We start from the raw sequence: 26021 nt of genomic DNA on the forward strand, positions 1-26021 counted from the left end.
GCAACCTGGTCTAGTGTGAGGTGTCCCTGCCATGGACTGGAACTAGATGATCCTTGATGACCCTTCCAACCCTGACAATTCTATGATTCTATTATTCTAACTGTCTTAAAGTTACTTCCAAGACAGCCTTGAAGGGAGGGTAAATCTGGTTTGTAGCTATTTTTATTGTTAATGAAGCAATGTAAGGTGAAGTCTGCTTTACACTGAGAGCTGGCAGTCTTGATGCTTAAACAAGCAGCCTGACATGCCTATTGCACAAGATGTATGCCTTCCACTCTCTCTGCTCTGATATTGACTCTTCTTTTGTATTGACAATATTCAAACCACCGTTGCCTCAGAATGAGGCAAAGTTTCTTAAGATGCGAAAATAGACCCCCCTCAAAAAACACTAAATTGGAAGCACAGCGTTGTCATTTAAATAATATATTTGAATTAAATCAACAGGAATGCATGCCAAGTAGCTACATAAAATACTCAGCAAATACTTTGCTAGTTCAGTGGAAAAATCTTCTAAACCACACTGTAAAAATCCACTGCTTTTTGCTAATGGTGCTCAGCTCTGGGCTGGTTTAAACTGGAAAGGTTATAGACAGGATTTCACAATCACCATGTGTGTGCTATTAAGTAGAAAACTCAAATGTGTTTTCATCTGATTTTGTTTGTGAAGCTCAATTAAGAATAAAGTCTTTTTATTTATAGAAGGTAAATGTATTAACAGCAAAACACAAAAGAGTTTTGGTCAACCTTTAACTGTTTTCAACCTCTTTGTAGTAGAATGGGAGAACATAAAATAGGATAAGTGTGGGGTTTTTGCTTTTAACCTTTGGACCTGTGTTCATAAACCATTCCTGCACCTGTTTTTACTCTGTAATTCTAACCACATGGCCATTTTCAATGATAACCACATCACAGATTTATGAAAATGTGAATATCATCAGGCAGTGGTCTTTAGTCATATTTTCCTCCAATAGTTCTGAAATGGATTAAGCCATTTGGGGAACTGTCATTACTGAAAACTCATGGGTTCAAACAAGGAAGATGCAACAAAACAGGAATAGATCAGCTTTCAGCAGTGCAGCGAAACAGAACAGATGGCATGGCTGGGGCTTATCTTGATAAATAGGAAAAAGTCTCCCTTTGAACTTCACCTTTGGTCATCCTGAGTGCCACCCAATACTCCATGGAGCCAGAGAAAGGCGGGAAGAAAAAGTTCTTAGTGCTGATTTTTCAGAAAAGCAGACTCAACAGCACAGATAATGGTTTGAAATTCTTTTAAAGATAGAAAACAAATTTGGCTTTGTTAATAAAATCTGGTTTGTTAAACAGTTCTGATAGAGCGGTTAAAGAAGTTTTGGGGTTTCTTTAAACCTGGGGTTGTTCAGCCTGGAGAAGACCCAAGGGAGACCTAATAGCAGCCTTCCAGTACCTGAAGGGGGCTACAAGAAGTCTGCAGAGGGACTGTTTCCAAAGGCCTGCAGTGGTAGGATGAGTGGCCATGGTTTGAAATGAGAGAAGAGAAGATTTAGGTTGGTTGTTAGGAACAAGTTCATTAGCATGAGGGTGGTGGAACACTGCAACAGGTTGCCCAAGGAGGTGGTTGAGACCCCACCCCTGGAGATCTTCAAGGTCAGGCTCAACAAAGCTCTGAGCAACCTGCTCTAGTGGATGATGTCCCTGCTAACTGTAGGAGGGTTGGAGGTCCCTTCCAACCCAAACCATTATATCATTCTGTCTGAGAATTAGAGAATACATAGCCAGAGCAGAGGAGATGTGAGCTGGGTAGTGAAAGTCAACTTAGGGAATGGGGAAAAGACACTTTTTTTTCCCACTCAAAATTTGTTTTCGTAGATTGAGGACTGGAAGTAGGATGAAAAAGGAAGAAAGTTTTTTGTTGGTTTTTTTTTTATGTATTAAAGAAATTTATCTTTATGGTGCAGATTTTTATTTTTCAAAAGCTGTTTTTTTGGGTTGGGGTTTTTTGTGGTTTTGGTTTTTTTTTTTGTTTTTTTTTTTGGTGAATGAGCACTCCCAGTTGCACAAGTTTTGTTTACAAAGAGCATCAGGCCATGTATACAGCTGTACTGCACCAAAAGCGCTGGGATTTAGTGATATATTTACATGAAGATAAAATTGGCGTGCTGCAGTGATGATGTTATAGCTGGGTTTTGGTCTGGCTGAAAGTGTTCTGAATTTTAAGGTGTTGAAAGCAGCAGATTTACTGTGCTTCTCACTTATCTGGCAAGAGGTTACAACTTGAATTGGAGAGAGTTGCATAAGGGCTGTGATACAGATTTATTCCCCCCCTCCCCCCAAGAGACCATACTTAGAACGTAGTGGAAAGAATGCAGGGAGGAAAGAAAGTTACAGAACTTGGGAGGGAGAGTGAATAACCCTTGTGGGTGGTGTTAGAGAAAAGAGGTGAGATTTGAGGAGGGGAAAAAAAGAAAACAAACCACTTGAAGATGAAAATGTATCCCTATAGTCGGGAGATGGTGATCAGTGAGCATTGCTCTTTTAGTTTTGATTTCTTCCTTTTAATTGCTCTGTTGTGTAGCAAAGTATTTAAATACACAAATGAAACACTTAACACATGCCAAATTAAAAGCAATAAATAAAACCAATCTCGAGCCAGTATCCTAAAAGGAGGAGTGTTGTAATTAAACTGAGCTGTTACCAATGTCAAATTAACATCATTGTGCTCTTAGCTGCATCATGGGTTTGATATTTTTTTCCCTCATTGAAAACAGATATTTTGTTCCTATCTTCCAAGAATGGTAACAAAATCTATCAGTATTGTTCTGGTGCATATTCTAATGAAATAAAAGTGTCCTTGTGCTCACGGGCATGTGTGTCTCCAGAGAGTTTAAATCTGCTTGGTATGGGTACATATGTGTATGGAATGGGGAGAGCTGAGTGCAGCTAAAAGAACATGGAATGGAGCTGCGGATCCTGCTTATACTTAGCAATAATAGGAGGAGAGTGTTTTTGACGGACTTTCTGAAAGCATTTAAGTTGCAAAGGCATCTGCATGTGGGCCCAAAACTTGAATCTTACAGTAACTGGAGCATCATATGGTAGAATTTTTTTTTTCCTTCTGCTCCCTGTGTTCTTTACTTTTTCTTCTCTCCCTGTACTGTTCCACTACTTCTGTTGTCCTGTTCATCCAGTACTGGCCAGGTCATACTTCTGCTCATAAACACCTAGCTGTTTTCCAAGGGGTAAAAATTGTGAAGGTTTTTAATCCCGGTGTATATTCTTGCTAAGATGTAAGAATTCTGTTCGCACAACTGTGGCCCGTAAGAAGGGTCAAGGAAATGCAAACAGGCAGATTATGATCTAATTATTTCTTCCCTTTGATTGTCATTTTGCCTAGATTTTTATGACAACTTTCTTCTGAAAATACTGTTTATTCAACTTAAAAATATCCCAGGCAGTGCAGATTATGACTTTGAATCTTCTCTGGCTCATTTGAATCTCCTCCTTTTCTCCATAAGCGCAGGGTCTGTTTCAAACACCGTGTCTGATTTATATTGAGGATTCAGTTGTAAACTCATTCTCACCACCAAGTAATCACTCTGAATAGTAATCTGTTAGTTCATGTTCGAAAACACAGCAATCTTGCCTTCTGTTAACATGATTCCAGGCTGATTAATGTCTTGTTCCTCAGAACATGTGCAACTTGTCCATTGTCTTCCGTGTGAGGAAATCGCATCCTGTCTTGCTTTGATAACTCCTCAGAATGTAATGCAATAAAACTCAAACCTATTTTATTGCTAGACTGGTGTGAGACATAAGAGTCTATGTCAGGATGAGACATGTTTTCATGAACTGACTTGTGATTTATAATTCCTGATACTAATTGGTCTGGCCATGGAGAGATATATATGCCCATGTATAGTTATTTAGTTAGTTTTTGCAATAGTTTGGGAACTGTGTCTTTAATTATTGCACATATGTGCTGGAGACATTGAGAAACATCAAAGCAGTAGGTTAGCAATTCAAACTAGTGTTTTAACCAGTAGAATGTCCAGATGGTTGCCAAGCAGCTGGGAATTAATCTTCCGCTGGATGATTAATCTCTACCTCAAAGTGTTTCTCTCTCTCTCTCTCTCTCTTTAAAGAAAAACAAACAACAACAAAAAAGCTGAAAGTTTGGGTTTAATTTTTTTTTACATGTATAGATCATGGGTTGCAAGGGAGAAAAGAGATTGTGTAGAAAAAGTGGGTACTGCAAACTATTGTTACTTGATACACTTGTGAAAATAAAGGCAGGAGTGGAGTTTTACTGACTGTTTTAGGAGAGCTTGAAATGAGTGTGAAAAGTTCAGTAGCTGCTGAACTGCAACATAAAAAAAAGGAGTAACACTAGGGAGAAAAAGTAAGTGGTGTTGACTTAGTGTGTGCAGACTTCTTTACTCCTCTGGACTTGGAACTACACAAAATTACATGAAGTTCTCTGGTAGTATCTGCTGTTTTATTATACTCAGATTTTATGAACTCCCTTTGAAATCAGTAGGATTTCTCTAGGTCCACAAGGTTCATCTGGGTTCAATTTTCAGTGCTGGCAGTTGCAGATTGTTGCATTTCTTGAAGATGCAGATTGTTGCATTTTTTGAAGAGAACCCTCTCCACAGCAGGACTCTATTTATACTGAGTGAGTTGTGTACCTGCTGGCCAATTTATTACTCAGTTGAAGGTCTGGATTCTCCAAGCAACAAAAGGAATTCTGGGCCTGGAGGCACCTGCTAATGTCTGGGGGCATCAAGCTGATCTTTATCAGCCTAGCAAGCCCTGGTGTACCTTTTGTATTTGTTGTTGGGTGTGGGTGGTGGTGGTGTACTTGCCACACCTTCAGAGTTTCCAAACCTATTTTGAACTTTCTTTGGTCCTTACTGATGTCGGAGTCTCTACTACTGGTGGCAGGCATGTCTGTTTTGTGTGGAAGTAGGCTACTTGCCACTCCAAATAAAGCTACTAAGTAACATGATGTGCTGGAGTGCTAATAATGCACGTTAGGGGTAAAACTCCCATTCCGAGTGAGTACAGTTTTTGAGAAACAAAGCTGTAGGCTTTTCTCCCTCTTCCCACCACCCCCCAGCTAGGAAATGTGAAAAATACATTGTTCTCTCTTGAAAGAGCCTAATGACATTTACATATGAATGAGAACAATTGTCCATTCAGTGATTTTTCTGTGTACAGCAAACGTGTATTAATGTCCAGTGGCACTGAGAAAGTCAGATTTTTCTTGACAGGGGAATGCTGGCATGATTTGATTTAGGACAAAGCTTTTCATTTTTAGCAGCTATAAAAATGGGGCAATGTCATGTTAACTTTTTTACTTAAGCGATGATCTAGTTTCAAAGAGTGCTCTGTAAAAAGATTCTTGCTGGAAGTAGCTGTTGTAATGTTTTTAAAGAGTAAGGATATCAAGAAAATTAGGTATGTGGAGAGAAGTATCAGTGTTTGTGAGGTCAAATACTCAAGTCCATATCATAAACATCAACTTTAGTGGAGGGACCTTTGAATCAGGGCAAAAGACCATGTTTATAAAAGCTCTTTTTCAACATTCTGATTTCTGCCTTACATGTTTCACGTTTTTGATACTGCTTTGCTTTCAGTCTCTAGCTTGTCCCCACTGTAAGCTCTTTGCAACAGAGACTTTCACAGATGGCACTGGGTTGGAAGGGACCCATCGTGCAGACACACAGCTGTTGGAGCAACTCCAGAGAAGGGCCACAAAGATGATCCAAGGGCTAAAACACCTCTGCTGTGAGGACAGGCTGAGGGAGCTGGGGTTGTTCAGCCTAGAGAAGAGAAGACTCTGGGGGGATCTTTTGATAGCCTTCCAATAGCTGAAGGGATCCTCCAGCAAGGCTGGAGAGAGACTTTTCATAAAGGTGTCTAGAGACAGGACAAGGGAGAATGGTTTGAAGGGAGAGGAGTGTTAGACTGGATCTTAGGAAGTTCTTCAGTACAAGGGTGGTGAGACTCTGGAATAGGCTACCCAGAGAGGTTGTGGATGCCTCTTCCCTGGGGGTTTTCACAGCCAGGTTGGATGAGGCCTTGAGCAACCAAATCTACTGGAGAGGCATCCCTGCTCATACCAGGGGAACTGGAGTAGATTATCTCTGAGGTCCCTTCCAAACTAAGCCATGCTGTGATTCTAGGATCTTCAAAGGTCATCTTGTCCAAACTCCTTGCAGTGAGCAGGGACAACTAGATCAAGCTGAAGACATTGATTTTACTGTAGCCCTTGCATCAGTTAAAAACATTGATGCTCTTCTGTGGAGTGGTTAATGATCTGTTGTTTCAAAATGTATTTTTAATGACTTTTAATTTCTGTGTTACACATAAAGGATGAGCACAAACATCATGAAGAAAGCACAGTGTTAATGTGAATCTCAGATGGAAAACACTCTTTTATTGTGTGTAATGTTCACCTAGGAAAAACATTTTTTATGATTTCCTTTAATTTAAAGGATTTGTTCTTAAGTCTAGATAGAGCCTTTGGAAATTTCAGTGATGTAAAACCAGCTAGGTGGCAAAACTGCAGCCCACCTTCCACCCCTGCCCCTCCCAGGGAAATTCTGGGAAGTGTCTACATCTGAATCAGTGAAAAACAGTGAGCTTGATACTTAAAAGAATCTTCTTTGCACGCCTCCATAATTCTTTATGTCGAAGACTCAAAACAGACCTCCTTTCTTGTCTAGAATCTCAGTTACCAGGGGAATCAAGCTGGTTTTCAGGGTGATGCAGCAGGTACTGCTTCTGTACCTGCAGCTCCTCCTGAAACCTTGACCTGTGCAACAAGTGCAAACTTTTCAACAACATATTCGCATTTTTTCCCAACAAAACATTCATCCTTATACCTTGCTTATTTGTATGGAGTTTTGGTAGACCCCGACTGTGCCAACTGCCGCACCCCGCCCTATTTGTCCGCCCTCGTCTCGGCGCTGGCTGGGACCGTTCCCATCGCCCGCGCTGGGTGAGAGCAGCGCCCCCTGGCTGCCGCCTCGGCTCTCGGGCGCTTTGCTGTCGGCTCCAGTCTGGACCTGCCGCTCGACCCCTGCCTGCTCGCTGCCACAAAAGGCTCCCGCCTAGCTCGGTCCAGCTTTGATCCAGCGCGCAGCCCTTAGCCGAGCTGCTTCTGAGCTGCCTGCGTCTGAGGCTTCGAGTAAAGATCTCTAAACTCTCCTGCACGGTGCCCTCCTAGACAATCACCAGCACTTGCAAGAAAATGAAATCTGTTTACGCTCATAAGACCTGGAGTCGTATTTGGTACTTTGGTCACGACACACACATTTCACTTTGCTATAGACCCAGGGCACCAGTGAACCTTCTCTCCTAATGCACTTTGCCTGTTTTAATTGTGAAGATTTTGCAGCTCTTGGTTGTCATGAGAACCAGATTCATGGGATTGTGAAAGAGGAGCTGTGTTTCTGTATGCATCTTACCCACTTTACCCTTCCCACTTTGTTTTCATACTACAATACATTTCTCACTTCGGTTAAAAACTATTCAGGAGTAGATATTGATCTTCAGAATTGCTTGAGCAAGTGGGTAGAAGCTGCTTGTCAGTAAATGTAAGATGTGATATTAAGCTGTTGTCTCACGTGACAGACATCTGAATGAAGTGAACAGGTTTTTTTTCTACATAGTGTAAATTCAGCACAAGTTTTGCAGCAGTTCAATTTTGAAAATGCAGGATTCGTTCCAATATGATTAAATATCATATTTATTTTAGGATTTCTGTTCAAATTGTTAGAAACTGTGATTTTCTTTCATCCTTTTTTTCTTTTTCTTCTTCACACCAGTGATTTCCTTTTAGGTGCTTATTCTGACTTTTAAATTTCTCTAAGTGTTAAAGGTTACTAATAAACCTCAAAATTAATCTTAAAAGCTTTGGGGGTTCCAATATAAGATTCTGTCTAACCCTGCTCTCCCTCAGCTTCAAACTATTCCTCCTTGTCCTACTGCTAGACACCCTTATGAAAAGTCTCTCTCCAGTCTTCCTGTAGGATCCCTTCAGGTATTGGAAAGCAGCTCTAAGGTACCCCCCAGAGTCCTGTCTTCTCTAGGCTGAACAAGCCCACCTCCCTCGGCCTGTCCTCATAGCAGAGGTGCTCCGGCCCTTGCATGATCTATGTGGCCCTCCTCTGGACTCACTCCCACAGTCCTTCTTATACTGAGAACACCAGAACTGGACACAGTATTCAAGGTGGGGTCTCACCAGAGCAAATCCAGAGCGGCAGAATCCCCTCTGTTGTGCTGTTGGCCACACTCCTCTTGATGCAGCCCAGGATACGATTTGCATTCTGGGTTGCATGAGCACACTGCCAGCTTACAGTGAGCTTCTCATCAATCAATACACCAAAGTCTCTTTCTACATTGCTACTCTCAACCCACTCTTCATCCAGCCTGAATTTGTGCCTGGGATTGGCCCAACCCAGACCATTCCAAATTAGTCTGAAGTCAGCATGTCTTTCTGTATAATAAATCTTGAATGCTTTGCAAGTACAGCATCTCCTGTCTTGGCCTGCCTCAACACTTTAAAGCATTGTATAAATTATTAACATGTATTTATTTTGTTTAACCCTGGATGTGAAATTTAAGTAAAGACAATTGAGTAGAAAGTTCTAGCTGTTTGTTGGTTTGGGAGTTGTGGTTTTGTTTTGTGGTGTTTTTGTTTTTTGATTATTTTTTTTTTTTAAAGAAACCTTTTTCTTCTATGAAAATATCAAAGCTTTGTATTGTGCCACTGATTCCTTTTAGCAGCTGCATAACACCAAGACAAATAAGTTTTGTCGTATATTGTAAGATATACAAGTCATTGTTCTACATTGTTAGTTCTTGCTTTGAAGTTCTCATTTATTGTTTACATCCTTCTCCCCCTCTTCCTTGCTTCCTCCCTCCCCCATATATTCATAGACTTGGAAAAACAAAATCAATCTGACAAACAACAAGTAGTGTTTTGTCAAATATTTCCCCCCCCCCAAAAAAAAAAATCTCTAATGACTGTTAAACCCTCAGGATACTACCTCTAGCCTAGGGGTGATCCCTGTAATGAAAATAAGTGGGCAGTGCTCAGTAGTTCAAAGCTCTCTCTGATTGATATTGGTGCTTCACTTACAGATTTGCTTCTAAAACAGGTATTAAATATTTCTACAATAACTTAGGACAAGATGAATGTTTGTCCTCTGTCTTGGAGAGCTGAGATACAGCACTTCTTTTTTTCCCCCCCTCAAACATTTGTGAGAGCTGCAGATTAGACCCCTACCAGTTTAAGTTTGATAATTTTTAAGGTTTTTTTAACAGTTATTTAAAAATTTTTGGCACTTATTTAATTTTTTTGGACAGTTATTTAAATTTCTGGACAGTTACTTAAATTTTCAGAGCACCTAACCTCTGTTATAAAGACCATAGGACCAGTGATACACTGCAACCCCATTTTCAGGTGATTGTTTGGACAGTATTTTGGTTTTTCAACTGAGGAAGAAAGTGTGACTAGGCACATAAAAGCAGTTCTGTTGATACCACCCTCCCTGGCTTTAAATAACAGGGCCAGCACAGATGTTTGACATCAGTATTGTTTACATGGCCTTAGGGTTTAATTGCCTCATACTCTTTGTAAGGAGAATAAACAATGACAGAAATCCGAAGGAATGATGTGCAGGCAGCAGCAATGGCTGCATTTCATACATAGTTGCAAGCTTCTCAACTAGAGCTAAATATCTACACCTTTTTTTTTTTGTCCTTCTTTTATTTTTTTTTCTTTGCTAACATGCCATAAATTTCATGTTCTCTGCTGCTGCCTCTTAACTGACACTGAACGTTATTAAACCTGGTGAGCATGAGCGCAGTTCATTGCTTTTAACAAGGCGAATGACTTTTCTAAGTGGTTTGTATCTATTTTCCCCTCATACTTTGCTGCTGTTTAGGTGCTTTTGTTTGTCAGTATGTTTAATAAATAGAGTAAAGCTGAGGTGCAAAGGGCACTTTAGAGGAGAGCAGCAGATGAAGTTACAAAGCTCTCTTCCACAGGAAATTGAGACCAACTTAGCAAATGAGGTTTGACATTTGGTAACGACAGAGATGCGGTTGACTCAGTTTGGTATGGTTTTAATTTGGAAGATACTTCTCTATTTAAATCAGTATTTAATAACTTGTTTAAAGTTTGAAATGGAAGGGGAGAAGCTTCACTCCCAGTTGTGATGAGCCCATTTGCTTCAACCCCAGCCTTAATGAGATCACTTTTAATAATGTGTTTACATGACTCTATTTTATCTACGTATGCTGTGACATTGGAGGTCTGCCTTACACAAAGGGTGGGTCAAAAAGCAGATTTATAAATGAAATCAGAGCTCCAAGCTTTGCTGTGGGACACTGCTTTGTTAGCCTTATGCTTTCTGACTTATCCAGCAGTTTGCCACAAAAGAAATTGAAACCAAAATATCTTTCTTTTCACAGCAAATGCTCAAATTAACACTTCCAGAATTGTGATGAAGATGCATGTGTGTAGTGGACCTGTGGTCCATTCTGAAATGTTTAGGTTAGACATTGGAAGAAACTTCTTCACTGAAAGGGTTCTCAACCACTGGAACAGGCTCCCCAGGGGGGGTGGTTCAATCCCCATCCCTGGAGGTGTTAAAAAGAGGCAGAGTTGTGGTGCTGAAGGACATGGTTTAGCACCAGATGTGGTAGAGTCAGATAAGGGTTGGGCTCAATGATCTTAATGGGCTTTGTCAACTGAAATAATTCTATGATTGTATTCTATGAATGGTGTTAAATGGGAAATTAATGACAAGGAGTAGGAGCCAGCTTCAAGTACAGGGATATCTGCTGTCAACCTGTGGGAAGGCAGCCATGTGGCTGAGAACAATCACCATCACTGGAAGAGATGTCCATACTTCACAGAAGACAAATTTGAGAGTTTGATTTATTTTTATGTGCCTTCAAACTAACAAATAATAAAGCTTAGGCCAGATCTCAGCTGATGCAAAAACCCCGAGGATTAATTTACAGCAGTCAAGACATTCTCCCTTTATTAATGAGTTTGAAATGTAATGTGTTTGTGTGGATTTAATAGCTCTGTGAGTGCCATAGCTATGCATCAGGAATTCATAGGCTTTTAATGTATTTCAAGTAGATTGGAGCCTCTTTCATGTTTAGTTTCTAGTATTTGTGTTTTTACAAGACCTTCATATTTATTTATGGAATGTTCACATACTGTCTATCTGGAAGTGGATTACTGTGCCTTTTTTTTTTTTTTTTTTAAATCAACACTTATTTATCACCTGATACTAAGATTTTCTTCTATAATGTCACTTTGTTGGAGGGATATCTGCATCTATTTCTTTTCTTTCGTATATACATATGCATATATTTCATGAGAAGAACATGCATTTTTATCCTGATGCTTATTTTTGGATGATAAAAGAGATGGCTGACAGCTGAGAATACTGTCTGTTTTCTTTGGATTAATTGTCAAGCCCCCTTATTTCCCCCCAGTAATTTGCATAAGATTATTTACCTATTTAGTCCTGTGGGATAGGTAGCCTCTTTATATGCAGTGCAATAAGCAGATGTATATTTGGGGTATCAGTGGCTGTGCAGTCCAGAAATTCAAAGGATTTGCTGCTCTTGCTGCTTCTGTTTTCAGTTCTTGAGGACTCTCCTGTATTTTCTGCATGGCATTTTGCATTTTCAAATTGACTTGGGTTTTTCTAACTCGTGTTTTGAAGTCACGATAAATATCTAACATAAAGTAATTGTACAAAAGAAATGAAGAATTTGCATTGTATTTGTTAGATAAAAGTTCATATTTGAATGTGAATGACTGGAGTGGTTAAGTCTGGACAAGAGAAAGCAAAGGGGAGTCCTCATTGCTCTCTACTACCCAAAAGGAGGTTGGAGAGAGGCTTGGACTCTTCTCCCGGGTAACTAGCAATAGGATGAAAGGAAATGGCCTCAGGTTGTGCCAGGGGAGCTTTAGGCTGGATATTAGGAGAAATTTCTTTGCTGCAAGAGTGGTCAGACATTGGAACAGGCTGCCCAGTCACCACCCTTGGAGGCATTCAAGAAACCACACGGTCATGGCACTTTGGGACAAGGTTTGACGGTCATGGTGGTGTTGGTTTGAAGGTTGCACTCAATGATCTTAGAGGTCTCTTCCAGTCTTAGTGATTCTCTGGCTATGTCACTACTTTTGATGAGTCAAAGGACTAAAAGTAAAGGCAGAGTGACTATTGCTGGTTTGTTTCTTTTAGAGTTTGCCAGTTGAGAGGGTTAGAAGTCAGGTTCTGCAGCTCTGGGGAAAGTTTTCTGTCCACTTTGCTTTCTCACCAGTAGAAATGATTAGGTGTAAAAGTAGAGAAGCCTGAGTCTGAACTCGAGGTGCCACTCTTTCTTTTTCAGAAAAGTGAGAAACACAAAATGCCTGTGACATTACCAGAGTTTTGGAAGACAGATCTTTAATGGAATAGTGAAGTCATGCAAGAGATTTAAAAATACTTGAAAGATGAAAACTTTGACTATAAGTGGCAATGTGTTATTGTGTTGAAGGGGTTCAAGCACACTGCTTTAAGCAAACATAAGCAGGAAATGTATTTTAGCAATCCAACTGAACAGCAGTATCCTTAGTCCCATTATAAGTCACCTTAAAAGGAAATGTGTTTATAATGTGAAATCTCTGAAAAACAGAAAACAAACAAAAATAACCCCACATCTGGGCTAAAGGACATTCTTTGTATAAATGTAACACCTGCCTAAAGAATAGAAGCAGGTTTACCAGCCTCTGTATATTATCAGAACTATTGCAGATTTCATTCTGAAGTGTTTGTTTAAATAAAGGATGATGGCTTTTTCTGGCTGGGAGCAGTTGGTTTTATGGCCAAATGAAGTGTCTTACAAATTCATTTTTGAAATAAATATTTTAGGCTGAGCATTTAGACTGAACATTTTGGTAATGTTCTTATCAAATAAATGTGAAAGTAGTGAAAAACTGAGTATAAATGGATGGGATGAGTGATCTTGTGAGACCCCACCACAAATACTGTGTCCAGTTCTGGTGTCCCCAGCAGAGCTGTGGGAGTGAGTCCAGAGGAGGGCCACAAAGGTGATCTGAGGGCTGGAGCACCTCTGCTGTGAGGACAGGCTGAGGGAGTTGGGGTTGTTCAGTCTAAAGAAGACTCTGGGAGGACCTTATAATGGCCTTCCTATACCTGAAGGGATCCTGCAGGAAGGCTGGAGAGGGACTTTTCATAAGGGTGCCTAGAGACAGGACAAGGGGGAATGGTTTGAAGCTGAGGGGGAGCAGGGTTAGACTGGAGCTTAGGGAGAAGTTATTCAGTATGGAAGTGATGAGACTCTGGAATAGGTTGCCCAAGGAGGTTGTAGCTGCCTCCTCTCCAGGGGTGTTCAAGGCCAGGTTGGAGGAGGCCTTGAGAAACCAAGTCCAGTGGAGAGGCAACCCTGCCTATAGCAGGGAGGTTGGAGTAGATGATCTCTGAGGTCGCTTCCATCCTATGGTAAACTTTGTAGCAATTATTTGTTAGTGATTTCCCATTGTCTTCTGAAAGACACAAATGAATAATTTCAAAGTTATGAAAGAAGTAATTCTTTATTTTTATGAAGTTACATATCTGTTCTCTTTTGCTTTTAAAGCTGGACATGAAAATGAGAATAGCAGAACGTAAATTTCATGAAGAAAAGCTTAAACTACAGCAGAAGCATGATGCAGATGTTCAAAAGGTAGGAATTCTTTCTTTCTTTGTTTTTTTCCAAAGGCAGCATACAAAATAAAATAACAGAGTCTGGTTACTGTAAATACTGTTTAACTTCTTCACATGCAGTTAGTGTTCTTTTAAAGTAAGATTGTAGGCAACAGTTTGTATAAGCTGATAAGAATGCAGAATATTCTATGATAACAGAAATGTACCAATGCTTGCAGAAAGGAGATGAAAATACAAAGAGATTTGTTTGCTTGTTGGAACAAGACAAACCTATTTTACCAGCTTCTGTGGATCCAAGTGCTGATGAAACTATGAAGTCATGGTATGGCTTTTGGAGACAAAGTGTTTGCACTATAGAAAAATGAGAACAAAAATACTGAATTCAGATTTTATGGACAAAATGCAACAACCAAACAAACTAGTAGGCAAATCATCACTAGTACAGCAGCAGTGCTTCTTCTTATGCCTCTGTTAGCCACTCTACCTTAAAGCATGACTGGTCAGTAACACTTGGTGATATGTTACAGCTATAGCTTTTAATTCTTCCCAGCAATAAAGTGACACCAGATACACTTCCTTTGGGTTAAGTTGGATTTGTCTTTGTTGTGTGGTGTAACAGCACTCTGGAGGAGCTTACACAAAAACTGTCGAAGTCCATTCTGCTGCTTTTCATTGTGTGTTAAACATCTGGGATCAAATTCTGCAAGGTCCTAAGTGCCTTCTGAAACTCTCTGATCCCAGGAACATAGTAGGAGTTAAATGCTCAGGGTCAGGATCACGATGACTTATCCTACTGTAAGCTTTGCATTACTGAGCACCTCTGTTTTGTTTCTTAAGACTGAGTCACTGACTTGGAGGAAGTTGGTTGACACAACACTGTGACACATCAAAGCCTCCTGAGAGGATGTTAATATTTGGTCAGGTGCATATTTGGCTCATCTGTTCTTAAAGTCTGCAAGCATAACTAGCTAGCAAAGCTGAGAGCCTAAAGGAAACAGCTTTGTGAGAATAAGAAATAGTTTAGATGCTTTCTCATCCCTGGAGTTGTCATCCTTTTCTGACTGATATTAGAATTCTGTCTTTTGAAGTTGTTTAATAACTTTGGATATTTTAGAGAAGGTTAAATAGTGTCAAATTAACCTTTAAATACACAAAACATTATGCAGATGGAGTAATATTGTTTTAAGATGAAGCTTCTGTTTGATGAGAGAATGAGAGATTTAGGGTGCTGCTATAAAATATTTGTGCTTTAATTATTATCTTAAAGATGAAATTCAAGTTAAAATCCTGTCTCTAAGTGGGCAAATACTCAAACCTCTCAAAATGAGTGTGCACAAAAGTGTAAATGTAGTTACACCTCATAGACTTGCTCTATTCCAACCCAGTGTTTCTTGAAAGATTGAATTTGGTGAAGCCCAAAGTAGTGTAATGAAATTCACCAATTAGTTCAGTGTTTCTTTGTCCTGCTGAGAATTTTAGATGCAACATAAATATGAAAAGGGAAACAAATCCTTCCTGTTTGCAGCGGTAGCACCAATGAAACTTCCAAACTCAACAAACGCAACATTGGATTTGCCCAACTTTAAAAGCAAACAAAAAGACACCCCCCCACCTAAACCATGAAACTCAATTTTAATCTACTCTCCTGCCTACACTTATCTAAATCAATCCTTTGTTTATGACTTGGCAGTCTTAGCTGAGAATTACTTAGATTTAACCACTTAGGTCTTGAAGGCAGCTCCTTTGACAGAGATCGGTGAGTATGTTTTGGGGTTTTTTGACTTCTGTTAAATTGTTGTGAACTTTCCCTGCAGATTTTGGATAGGAAGAATGATGAAATAGAGGTATTGAAGTCCCTTCACAAAAGCAAACTAAGTGAAGCTGAGGAGATGAATAGAAAACTGGAGAAAAAAGGTGATTTTTGTCTTTGTGGTTATCTGCATGGTGGTGTCACACTGCATCCTTCTTGTGGCTGTGGGCTTACATCTTCCTTCTAGGTGCTGATGTCACTTTTCTTCTTCTTTTACAAGTCTTGACCTAATTTTACTCTTAGATTTTGGAGGCTTCTGATTGTCTTTGCTGTCCAGTTTCCAACCCATTTTTTTCCCCAAAAAAGATTGCATTTAATAGACATTTTATGAATGTCACAAAAAAAAAAAAAGTTTCTTTGATGATACCAAAGTATTTTGACCTCTTTCTTCAAACTTTTTGGAATCTTTGGCTCAAGGTTAATTTCTTTTTGCATTCAGTACATTTTATCAAACCACAATGTATTATTTTTTTAGGACTACTGTGGCAAGAGATTTCAAACACTAGTAGTCTTGAACATGTCAGAAGTACAAAACTTGGCCTGAGTGTGGCTTGTCAGCAGATTTTAAATGTTAGTTTCTCTTAGAATTCCTTGGAGTCCATTTACACTATGGACTAAACCACAGTGTAAAATAATACAGAAGTTTGGTAACTTACAGACAAAAAAAGGAGAGAGTTCAATGTATTTGTTTCCTGCTCCCTGGCAAAGTAAATTATCCAGCATAGGACATGCTGCTTCTCTGGGTGGGTACAGGTTGTGCTCAGCTGTAACAGGTTGTATTTGAGTCACCTACAGTCTTGGCAGACAGTAGAATGATCAGTCCCTTTTCAGAAGTGATTATGAGCCTGCTTTGTTTCTCACAAAATTTATCAGACTGGGAATTCTTGCTGCAGTCATCTACATTTTAAGTTGGGAACTTACTTTCCTCATGTATTATGAGCATTCAAGCTTCACAGGAACCTTTCTGCTAAGGATGCACACAAAATCAGGTTAAAAAGGCCTTATTTTGTGTAGACTACAGAATTTTGTTGCTGTGTATTTACAGTACGGTAAGGAAAACTCACTATGAAATCATTTGTAAAGTAGAGAAGAGTGAACACCTTGGAATGCTTTAGTGACACAGAACATAAGTGCTGAATTTTCAAGCAGCACATGCATGAATTATTTTTAAGAGCCAAAAAACGTCAGAAAGCCAGGTCAATTGGAAAACTCATTTAACTTGATTGCATCTGTTGCCAACACTGAAAAATCCCAAAGAGATCTCTTAAAAGGTTGGCTTTTTTCCCATTTTTGACAGTCCAGACCCTTGTTCGTGAGTCACAAGTTGTCAGAGAAGCGAAAGAGAAGCAGATTCTGGAGCTGAAGAAGATGTGTGAGCAGAGCAATGAGTCTTTGAACAATGAATGGGAGAAAAGGGTAATGAACAATGCTTGCTTTCTCTGAAAGACTCCTGCTGTGTCTGTCTGGGATAATACATATTGTCAGTTAACAAAAAACCCCCAGAAATACAAGGACTATGTTACTTTCAGTGATATTTTCTTTTACTAGCTTGAGTTTGTTGGTTTTTTTTCCAGTAGCAATCCTGCAGTAGTCTTTTTTGTTGTTGCTTGCACACCCACACCAACCCAGATGGCCATGCTGTTCCTGGGGTTCATCAGGCCCTCTTGGCAAGGCTCTGGATGTGTGAGGGAAATGTTTATTTCTGGTTGACCTGACATGGAATTTTAATCTCTGTAAACCTGCTGCTACCTGCTGCCACGGTGATTCCTTTGAACTGGTATTTTTGTGTTGGGTCATGAATTCTTCAATGCTTTTTTATTTATTGTTAGACTCAAGACAGCAGCAAAGCGGAGAGAAAACGCTGTTTATTGCAAGACAGCTTCACCCTTGGCCAGATTATTGTCAGTATTTATGTTGCTTACCCCTCACAGGAGAGGAAGGGTCACCAAAAGGGCAAACCCACCTTGCTTTGTAGATGTATGTTGTTTAACTTTTTTGCAGCCCTGCATCTGAAAGTGATGTTGGTTTTAATTCTTCTCTTGTAAGAGATAAATCATAAATCTTGTCCTTTGTGCTTAAGACCTTGAGGCTTCAGTGGTAGGAGTGTTTTTTGTTTTGGTGTAGAGAAGCATTGTTTTGATCCCAAGGTCGTCCCACTTTTTGCAGTTACCTGACAAGTGCTGTTCCTACAGCTCTAATTACCATCATTGATGCCAGTGTGCAAACAAAAAGGCAATTATAAATGCTAATATTAATTATAACTTAATGAAATTACAGAAGTGAAGTTGGAGCATGTGTCTTTTGGAAAAACATGGATAGTGGCAAATAGGATGGAAATAGAGTAAAAGTTAACAGTGCAATATTTTTTAGTAACTTTATCTCCTACTTGTGTTTATTTTTCCCTTTGAATAGATGCAGGTTATTTGAATTGCTGACATGTTATTTTTTAAAGGATCACAAATTCAGCAAATCTGAACACCACAGTATATTTTGAGACCCCCACCTCAAATACTGCATCTAGTTCTGGTGTCCCCATCGTAAGAAGGACACAGAGCTATTGGAGTGAGTCCAGAAGAGGGCCACAAAGATGATCCAAGGGCTGAAGCACCTCTGTTATGAGGACAGGCAGAGGGAGCTGGGGGTGTTCAGCCTAGAGAAGAGAAGACTCCAGGGAGTCCTTAGAGATGCCTTTCAATAGCTAAGGAATCCTACAGGAGGGCTGGAGAGGGACTTTTCATCAGGGTGTCTAGAGACAGGATGAGGGAGAAGAGGGTGAAGCTGAGGGAGAGCAAGGTTAGACTGGATCTTAGCAAGAAGTTCTTCATTATGAGGGTGGTGAGACTATGGAATAGGCTGCCCAGGGAGGCTGTGGCTGCCTCCTTCCTGGGGGGCTGTTCAAGGCCAGATTGGATGAGGCCTTGAGCAACCAAGTATACTGGAGAGGCATCCCTGCTCATACCAGGGAAACTGGAGTAGATTATCTCTGAGGTCCCTTCCAACCTAAGCCATTCTATGAGTCTACTTACAATAAAAATTTATGATCATCCTTGTCTAGTGGATGAAAAATGTTACAAGTTAATGCACATTGTTAAGGTCTGTTAAATAATGGTTCAGATTCACAAAGGCCTCCATGATTTTTCTAGTCCATACATTGGAGAGGAAAACATCTCTGCTTGTGCCAATTAACCTGGCTTTAGCAGTGTATTTAGAATGATGCTTTTATTTTGTGTATTGCAGCTTTATCCTTCAGCCATGAAATGGATTTGTTAGAAGCTTGAGAAATACCTAATGGCTATGATACAAGCAATACACCATACAGGCTTTGTATGCTAATTTGACATGACATTATTCCTTACTATTGTATAGAGAGAAAGTTCATTGTTGAGGCTTCTTAACTAGAATGGGAGGGTTAGTAAAAACTCTCCAGCTGCTTACAAACTGAGGCACAGAAACTGACAATGAGTATCTGGAAAGATGAGGAAGTGTTTTTGTCACAGGAACAATCATTGGTGTTCAGTTTAAATATGTAAACACAGAATGGGAGAGAATGGCAAAAATATGTACAGGTAACTTATGCCCTCTATGCATAGAATCATAGAATGGTTTGGGTTGGAAGGGATCCCCTGAGGTCATCCAGTCCAACTGCCCTTGCAGTCAGTAGGGACACTGTCCTCTAGTGGAGGCTGCTCAGAGCCTTGAAGATCTCCAGGGATGGGGCCTCACCCACCTCCTTGGGCAACCTGTTCCAGTGTTCCACCACCCTCATGGTGCAGAACTCGTTCCTAACGTCCAATGTAAATCTACTCTAATTTCAAACTGTTGCTCCTCATTCTACCATTGCAGGCCTTTGTGGCTTTCTTGTAGGCTCCTTTCAGGGACTGACAGGCTGCTATTAGGTCTCCCTGGAGCCTTCTCTTGTCCAGGCTGAACAACCCCAACTCCCTCAACCAGTCCTCATAGGAGAGTTGGTCTGGTCCCCTGGAATGGCTTCTAAATGATCATTTTATATAGACCTGTTTACTGACACAATCTAATTTTGGCTTGGAGGGCAGAAATGTGGCCTGCAGTGTTATTTATTCTGTTGATGTACTAGAATAACAGAACGCTTCTGAAGGCTGTCTCTATGTGCCATTTATCATTGGGTAACGTTTTTGTGATGCAGCTTCACAATGCTGTGGCAGAGATGGAGAAGGAGAAGTTTAATATTCGGAAGAAGCACACAGAAGATATGCAAGAACTGCTCGAGGACACCAACGCTCGCCTTAGCAAAATGGAGGAAGATTATTTGGAACAGAAACAGTCAACTGTAAGGGTTGTGGGCTTTCTTTTGTAAATATGCAGTGACAGCCAAGTGCCTCTTGCAGTATTCAAATTTCCTGTACTTGTGCCAAAATGTATATAAATACTGTTAAGCTGAGAAATGGGGTTTGATAGTGCAGTGTGGTTGTTCTACCTGAAGAGAAGAGAGTGTCCTGGCAGCCAGTCCAACCAAGGATTTTTCCCCCTGGATAGAATTTATCAGCATGCAGCCCTCCAATGAATCTCATGCAGATATATTTGTATTGAAGGACTGTTTCTTGTGTTCCTCACTGGTTTTGATTCAAGTTAGCAGACTTTGTGTCTGACTGTATATGTAGACTATAAAAATGATTTGTATAGTACATCTATTTTCATAGATACCTGTGACTTTTCATTTACCCACCTCCTCTTCAAATGATCAAATGCTTCTGTTACATTAAAGACCAAGTAACAAGGACTTTAAAAATCATTATTTTACTATTCCAACTTACTGCTTTATTTTTTTCCCCAGAGTAATTAGAAACATGTAAACAGGTATAATCTGGATTTTGTGCCTGCTATATAAATGATGTAAAAGCCAAAAAAAAATTAACCAGTATCTTCCAGAAAACATCCTGTACTTTGTATCTGGATGTGGTAGGAAGAAAATTGAATGAGTGAGAAGACAATGTCAAACAAAAATTATTCTTTTATTAATGAATGTTGAATTTTAAAATTAGCATTCAGATCATGTGATAGGTAACAGTAAATACAGAGAAAAATGGACACAGTCTGTCAGCAAGATTGAATTTAAGAACCATCAAAACTAGACAGATCTTGCTGATCAGCTTCTGATTTAATAATTAAACAAGGTAGAGTTCAAGGCAGGGTTTAAGATGAAAGCCTAGACTGTCACTGGAAATTAGGGTGGTTTTTTCCTCTCTCTCTTTTTCCCTTTCTTGATTTTTGTTGGTTTTTTTCTGTTGGTATTTCAGTTTCCTTCTTCAGAGTTTCCCATTGTCAAGAATGCCATTGCTGTTAGCAATGCAAGTGAACAATTTGACTGATAATAAAGGTTTTGTGCATTGAACAAGTCTTAACTTCCCTGAGGGGCAAGAGGGGCAGGGAGGAATTAGGATATTTGGCAGTATGTTAAATGTGAATCTTTTCTGTGTGTGGGTGGTGGTAGTGTTCTTTAAAAACAAACAAACAGAAACCCACCCTCAAAACCCCAAACCAAACATACCCTGCTTCCCCACCACATATTGTGCAGCTAGTTTGCATGGATGGAGAAGGACTTGGGGTTGTTGGTTGATGAAAAACTCGATGTGAGCTGGCAGTGGTCACTTTCAGCTAAGAAGGCAGCGATGTGCTGGGCTGCATCAAAAGAAGTGTGACCAGCAGGACAAGGAAGGTGATTCTACCCCTCTGCTTTGCTCTCATGAGCCCCTACCTGGAGTTCTGCATCCAGATCTGGTGCCCCCAGCATAAGAAGGACATGGAACTGTTGGAGAGGGTCCAGAGGAGGTCACTGTCATGATCAATGACAGCTTTGCTATTGCAACTCTTGTGTCTCTGGACCACCAAAGAACCTTGATGCATCAGGCTGCTGGATATCAACAGGGGTATACCTTAATTAATTCTGGTATTTTCTCACCAATGACCTTTTAGAATGAGACAGCTAAAAAACTGGAGGCTCGTGTCCAGCAGTTGATTGTTGAAGCTGAAAATAGTAGTTTGCTACGGCAGAAATTATCTCAGGAAAAGGCTGATGCAGAACAACGTTACGAGGCAGTATGGTCTGAGCTTCAGGAAATGAATGCAAGGTAATTTAAAGCAGTTGCTGGTTTTAATGTTGAAGACTATGGCATTTCTGAATGCAAACTATTTATTTTTGAGAAGTCACTGAATGGTAATTGCCACTAAAATATTGTCATGAGAAAGTATCAATTGATGTAAAAATTGTTTTGGAACTGACCCAAATGACCACAGTCAGTAATATGTTATCTTTCCAGTCTTAGTAAGCATTTCATGCTGTTACAGTGAGCACGTGGTGCAGGCAGATATGCACACTCCGTAGAATTGATACTGAGCAGGGAAGATGCCACAGCATGAAGGCAGTTTCCATATTCTGCTTGCTTACTCCTTCTAGGCACAGCTCACTTCAGAAAGACAAGGACCATATCATACAGGAATATGAGAAGAACATTCAACAACTACAAAATAAATATGATGTTGATATCAATTTTATAAAGCAGGAACATGCTCTGTCTGCAGCTAAGGTATGGTACCATGTATAATAGGCATTAAAATGCTGGTTAGTTTTTAAGTGGTCTCCTTGATGCAAATGTGATGCTTATGAGGAAATGCAAGGAATGTTCGTTTCACTAAGTTGTTCATGTGTATAAGTTTTTAAAAAGAGATTGCTATTTAATTTTTCCTTCCCAAATCTGACTGAAGAATCATCTGAAGTTTATTCCTCTCAATTTACAAGATATTTTTCTTTCTTTCAATTCTTAGTGCCAGGAGTTGAGTTTCTTTTATTAGGGTGGTTTTTTCATGATTTTATTTACAGTGGTAAGTTCACCAGACAGACAGAAGTGACATGAAACTCATACAAGGTTGTTTTTTCCCCCAAGTTGATAATTTTTTCCAATTTCCAGGCACTTTTGAGAAATACATTTAAAATCCCTAAAGCTGTGTCTGTAGTGCTAAGGAGGAATGCAATACAAAAATTCCTCTTTCTGTTGAATCCCTACAGGCAGCTGAAGTGATTGAAGAATTACAACGCAGTGTGTCTCTATTAAAACAACAGTTACAAGATTCAGAACATCAAAGGCAGCAAGAGCTGAAGGTGAGGCCTAAATTTCTTACTCAAGGGTGACCTTTTTTCTTTGTCCAATGGGTTGAATGTTTGGCACGCTGTACTGAAAGGCACTTCCATCAACCCATCCGTCTTTGGGGGTATTTTGCTCATAGAAACCCATAAAATGTCACCTTATGCTTACAGATGGATTTCAAAAGTATGACTAAAAGAGATCACTTCATGGGTAAGAGCAGAATTGTCACAGGAACAGGAGCATAGGGATTCCATGTGAACAGAAGGAGGAGTGAGTCCCTGCTCACTGCAGTGCGGTTGGACTAGATGACCTTTGGAGGTCCCTTCCAACCCAACCCATTCTATGAATCCATGTTATGTGGTTGATTCTTTTTGTATGTCAGAAGATTATTTTTTTTTAGGGCTGATATAAAGTGGTCTTTCAGTTTTTATTGACTGTTGTACATAACAGCAAAGTTGTGTGTTATATGACTGCTGCAGTGCAAAGACAGGGTGATTTGTTTATATAAAACACCTTTTCTTTTGCAGGAGCAAGAACACAAGCTTCAACAGGACAAACTTCACTGGGAACGTGCTTATGAAAAACAGGTAAAGTTGTCAGGAAAATAAATCATCTCATCCACATCTCCAGTGTTGTTAAATACAGAAGCTAAAGGTTTGATTCTGAAATCCTCAAAGAAGTTTGGAATTCAAGCATCTCACATGGGTCAGAAAAATAGTTGGACAAACTCAAGGAAGATTTTTAAGTACAACTATGTCACCTTCGATTCATCATCACCAAATGATGGAGGCTGTCAAAGTGTTACCAAAGAAGTCCCACTGTAAGCCCGGCCTCTGTTATTGGTATCTGATGTGAACTCATGTTGGAGGGAAGATAATGAATTTGAGTAGATAACTTTACAGCAGTCTGCCTATTCATAAATTTTGATGTAACTGTGTTTTCAAAATCAAGTCTTTGAAAAAGGAGGAGAGAAAAAAACCCCTACATTTGAACAATCTATGTCTATAAATCCATAAACCAGTATAGATGGGCCCATAAAACACTAAAACAAGCTTGCCTTCAGGTAAAGGAATCGTGAAGCTTCTGGTGCAATCTGTTCACTTAAGAACCTACCCATTATCTAATAATCTTTATTAGGCCACAGTGGCTATTGCCTGCTAGGATATTTAAACATCAAACAAATAATAGGTAGTAACCCTAAATGTCACTGTTTGATTAAATGTTCTTATCTGCTGAATCAGGAACCAGTTAGGCTAAATGGTTTTACAAGCAAAGGAAACACCTGCTTTTTATAAATAATCTCCTGCTTGTTTTCCAAACCTTCAGCTGAGTGTAAGAGCAGTGACAGATATTCCTCAGAGCTATTCTCCAGCCAGCTGTTAAGTATATCTAATTTTACCAGGTTTGGCAATCCCTTCTTCACTCTCTGACAACCCAGCACTTTGAGGGCTCTTTCAAGCCAACCAAGTGTTCAGACTCCCATGGAGTAAACACCTACAAAGAACTGCTAACAGCAGACATGCTCTACAGTTGTTTGTTTTTTTTATTGGACTATACTCTTATGCTTCTCACTAAACACTTATTAAAACACATTTTTCTTTATTGTAGTGGCTTAATAGCATGTAACATTGCGAGTGATTCTAGGTGAATAAAGGGTTTCCTGTGCTTTCCAGCTTTCCAGACTTTGTTTTAACTAACATGTGCTAATTTTTTCTTCAAATGGTAGGTTCATGGCATCCGGAATGATCTGGAAAAAGAAAGAGGGGATGCTCAAAAGAAGATTCGCAAACTGGAGGAGGCTTTGAAGTAAGTCAAATTTATTGAATACAATGATGCCTTCTCTCTGGGTTATCTTCCCGTTGGGAAGCTGCCTCTTCAGGGTTCTAGTCAGCCATAAAAATTGAAAAAGAAAAGCAAGAACCAAGCCAGCCAAATTTATTGGTTTTCAAGTGGTAGAAATAAAACAGAACTGAAGTTTATGATGTCAGCTGGGCTTGCCCTGTGATTTTTCCACCTTGATATCACACTTTTTTGTACAAATCCTTATTATTCAGCTGTAGCTAAGCCTTGTAGAAATGGTCTGAGCAGACAGAAGACTCTTCATTAACCACCTTGGAACAGCTTTTTTGCTGACCTTGTACATTAAAAATTATCAGGAGGTAACAAGTCTGATGTTCTCTGAGTGCAGGCGTGGTTTACAGACAGCAAATGCACATGAGACAAGATTGGCTCTTGTTACGCTGCTTCCATTTGTGATTATGTAAAATATTATTTCCATATGTTTATCCAGTTTAAATTCAAAGAGAGGGAAATAATTTCTAGGCAAACAGATTATTCTGAAGCACACCAGAAGTTAGAAGCTAACAGAAGTTAGATGCTAAAACTACTCAGTTAAATGTTTTGGTGTCTCGTATCTAGGCTGATAGAAGCATTGTGAAGATAATTTTATTTAATAAAGTCACAGGGCTGAAGTTGCCACTTCCTTTCTGGAGTTCCTAACAGCTTTATGGCAGCATAGACACATGAAGTTTGTCTGTTTAGAGATGGAGATTTTGAACCAAACTGTAAACACATCCAAGAGTCCAGGACCTTGTATTCTGTCACCTGCGTGGAAGTGCAGACCACCTGGTTTCTCAGGATAATGGTTTTGATGTTTCTTCCATACTGGGAGGAATTACAGGATCTGATTAAGTGCTTTTTGGTTTGTGTGCCTTATGCACAAATTAATATTTGCTTTAGTCAAGGACTTGACAGTGTTAGGTTAATGATTGGACGTGATGATCTTAGAGGTCTTTTCCTATCTAGGCAATTCTGTGATTTCATTATGCTAATGAAATACAACTTTTAGGAGTTCTTATTATTCTATTTTGTGCTGTGAATGAAAGAAATTATTTATAAAAAGTCTTATTAGGAGGGATGAAAGAACTGGTGCTTCTACAGGTGCAGATGTTGGAAGTGAAATGGAAGTGTCAAGGAAAGCATGCACACACTATCTGCAGTTAAATGCTTCATAACATTCTTCCTCTCAATCTTTGCCTTTTTTTGTGTTTGAAACCTGCCTACAGAGCCAAATCTCAGCACTTTGCAAGTGATGATGATACAGAGCAAATGTTTAGCAGCTGGTTTATTGAAAGTCACTTAATAAAATTGTTTGTTTACATAAGAAACTAGCAGCACCTCTTTTTTTTTCTTTCTTTTTTTGCCCATTGCTTCTCTACCCTTCATCTGAACTTGTTGAAAACTCTTCTGGGGAAGAAAGAGGAGCTAAACTTCCCAGAAACTAGCAAAGCTGCTCTTATCTGTTCACAGATTTGGAGTCTGACAACAGTTTTGGAGGCACATGCATGTAGTTGTCATAGTAAT

The 26021-nt window shown here is 39.6% G+C and overlaps 1 protein-coding gene across 1 annotated transcript in view; it reads left to right on the forward strand.

Annotated features, from left to right (window-relative positions):
- CEP112 (centrosomal protein 112) overlaps positions 1-26021 on the forward strand; it is a 162430-nt gene that overhangs the window by 19920 nt on the left and 116489 nt on the right. Inside the window, exons 8-16 of the mRNA XM_009902668.2 lie at positions 13663-13749; positions 15545-15644; positions 16838-16956; positions 19703-19846; positions 21490-21644; positions 21971-22100; positions 22580-22672; positions 23186-23245; positions 24385-24464. Of these exons, the coding sequence (XP_009900970.2) occupies positions 13663-13749; positions 15545-15644; positions 16838-16956; positions 19703-19846; positions 21490-21644; positions 21971-22100; positions 22580-22672; positions 23186-23245; positions 24385-24464 (968 nt within the window). The remainder of the gene's footprint in view (positions 1-13662; positions 13750-15544; positions 15645-16837; positions 16957-19702; positions 19847-21489; positions 21645-21970; positions 22101-22579; positions 22673-23185; positions 23246-24384; positions 24465-26021) is intronic.

Source organism: Dryobates pubescens, chromosome 20 (assembly GCF_014839835.1).
Source record: "Dryobates pubescens isolate bDryPub1 chromosome 20, bDryPub1.pri, whole genome shotgun sequence".
In the NCBI taxonomy this organism is placed as follows: domain Eukaryota; kingdom Metazoa; phylum Chordata; class Aves; order Piciformes; family Picidae; genus Dryobates; species Dryobates pubescens.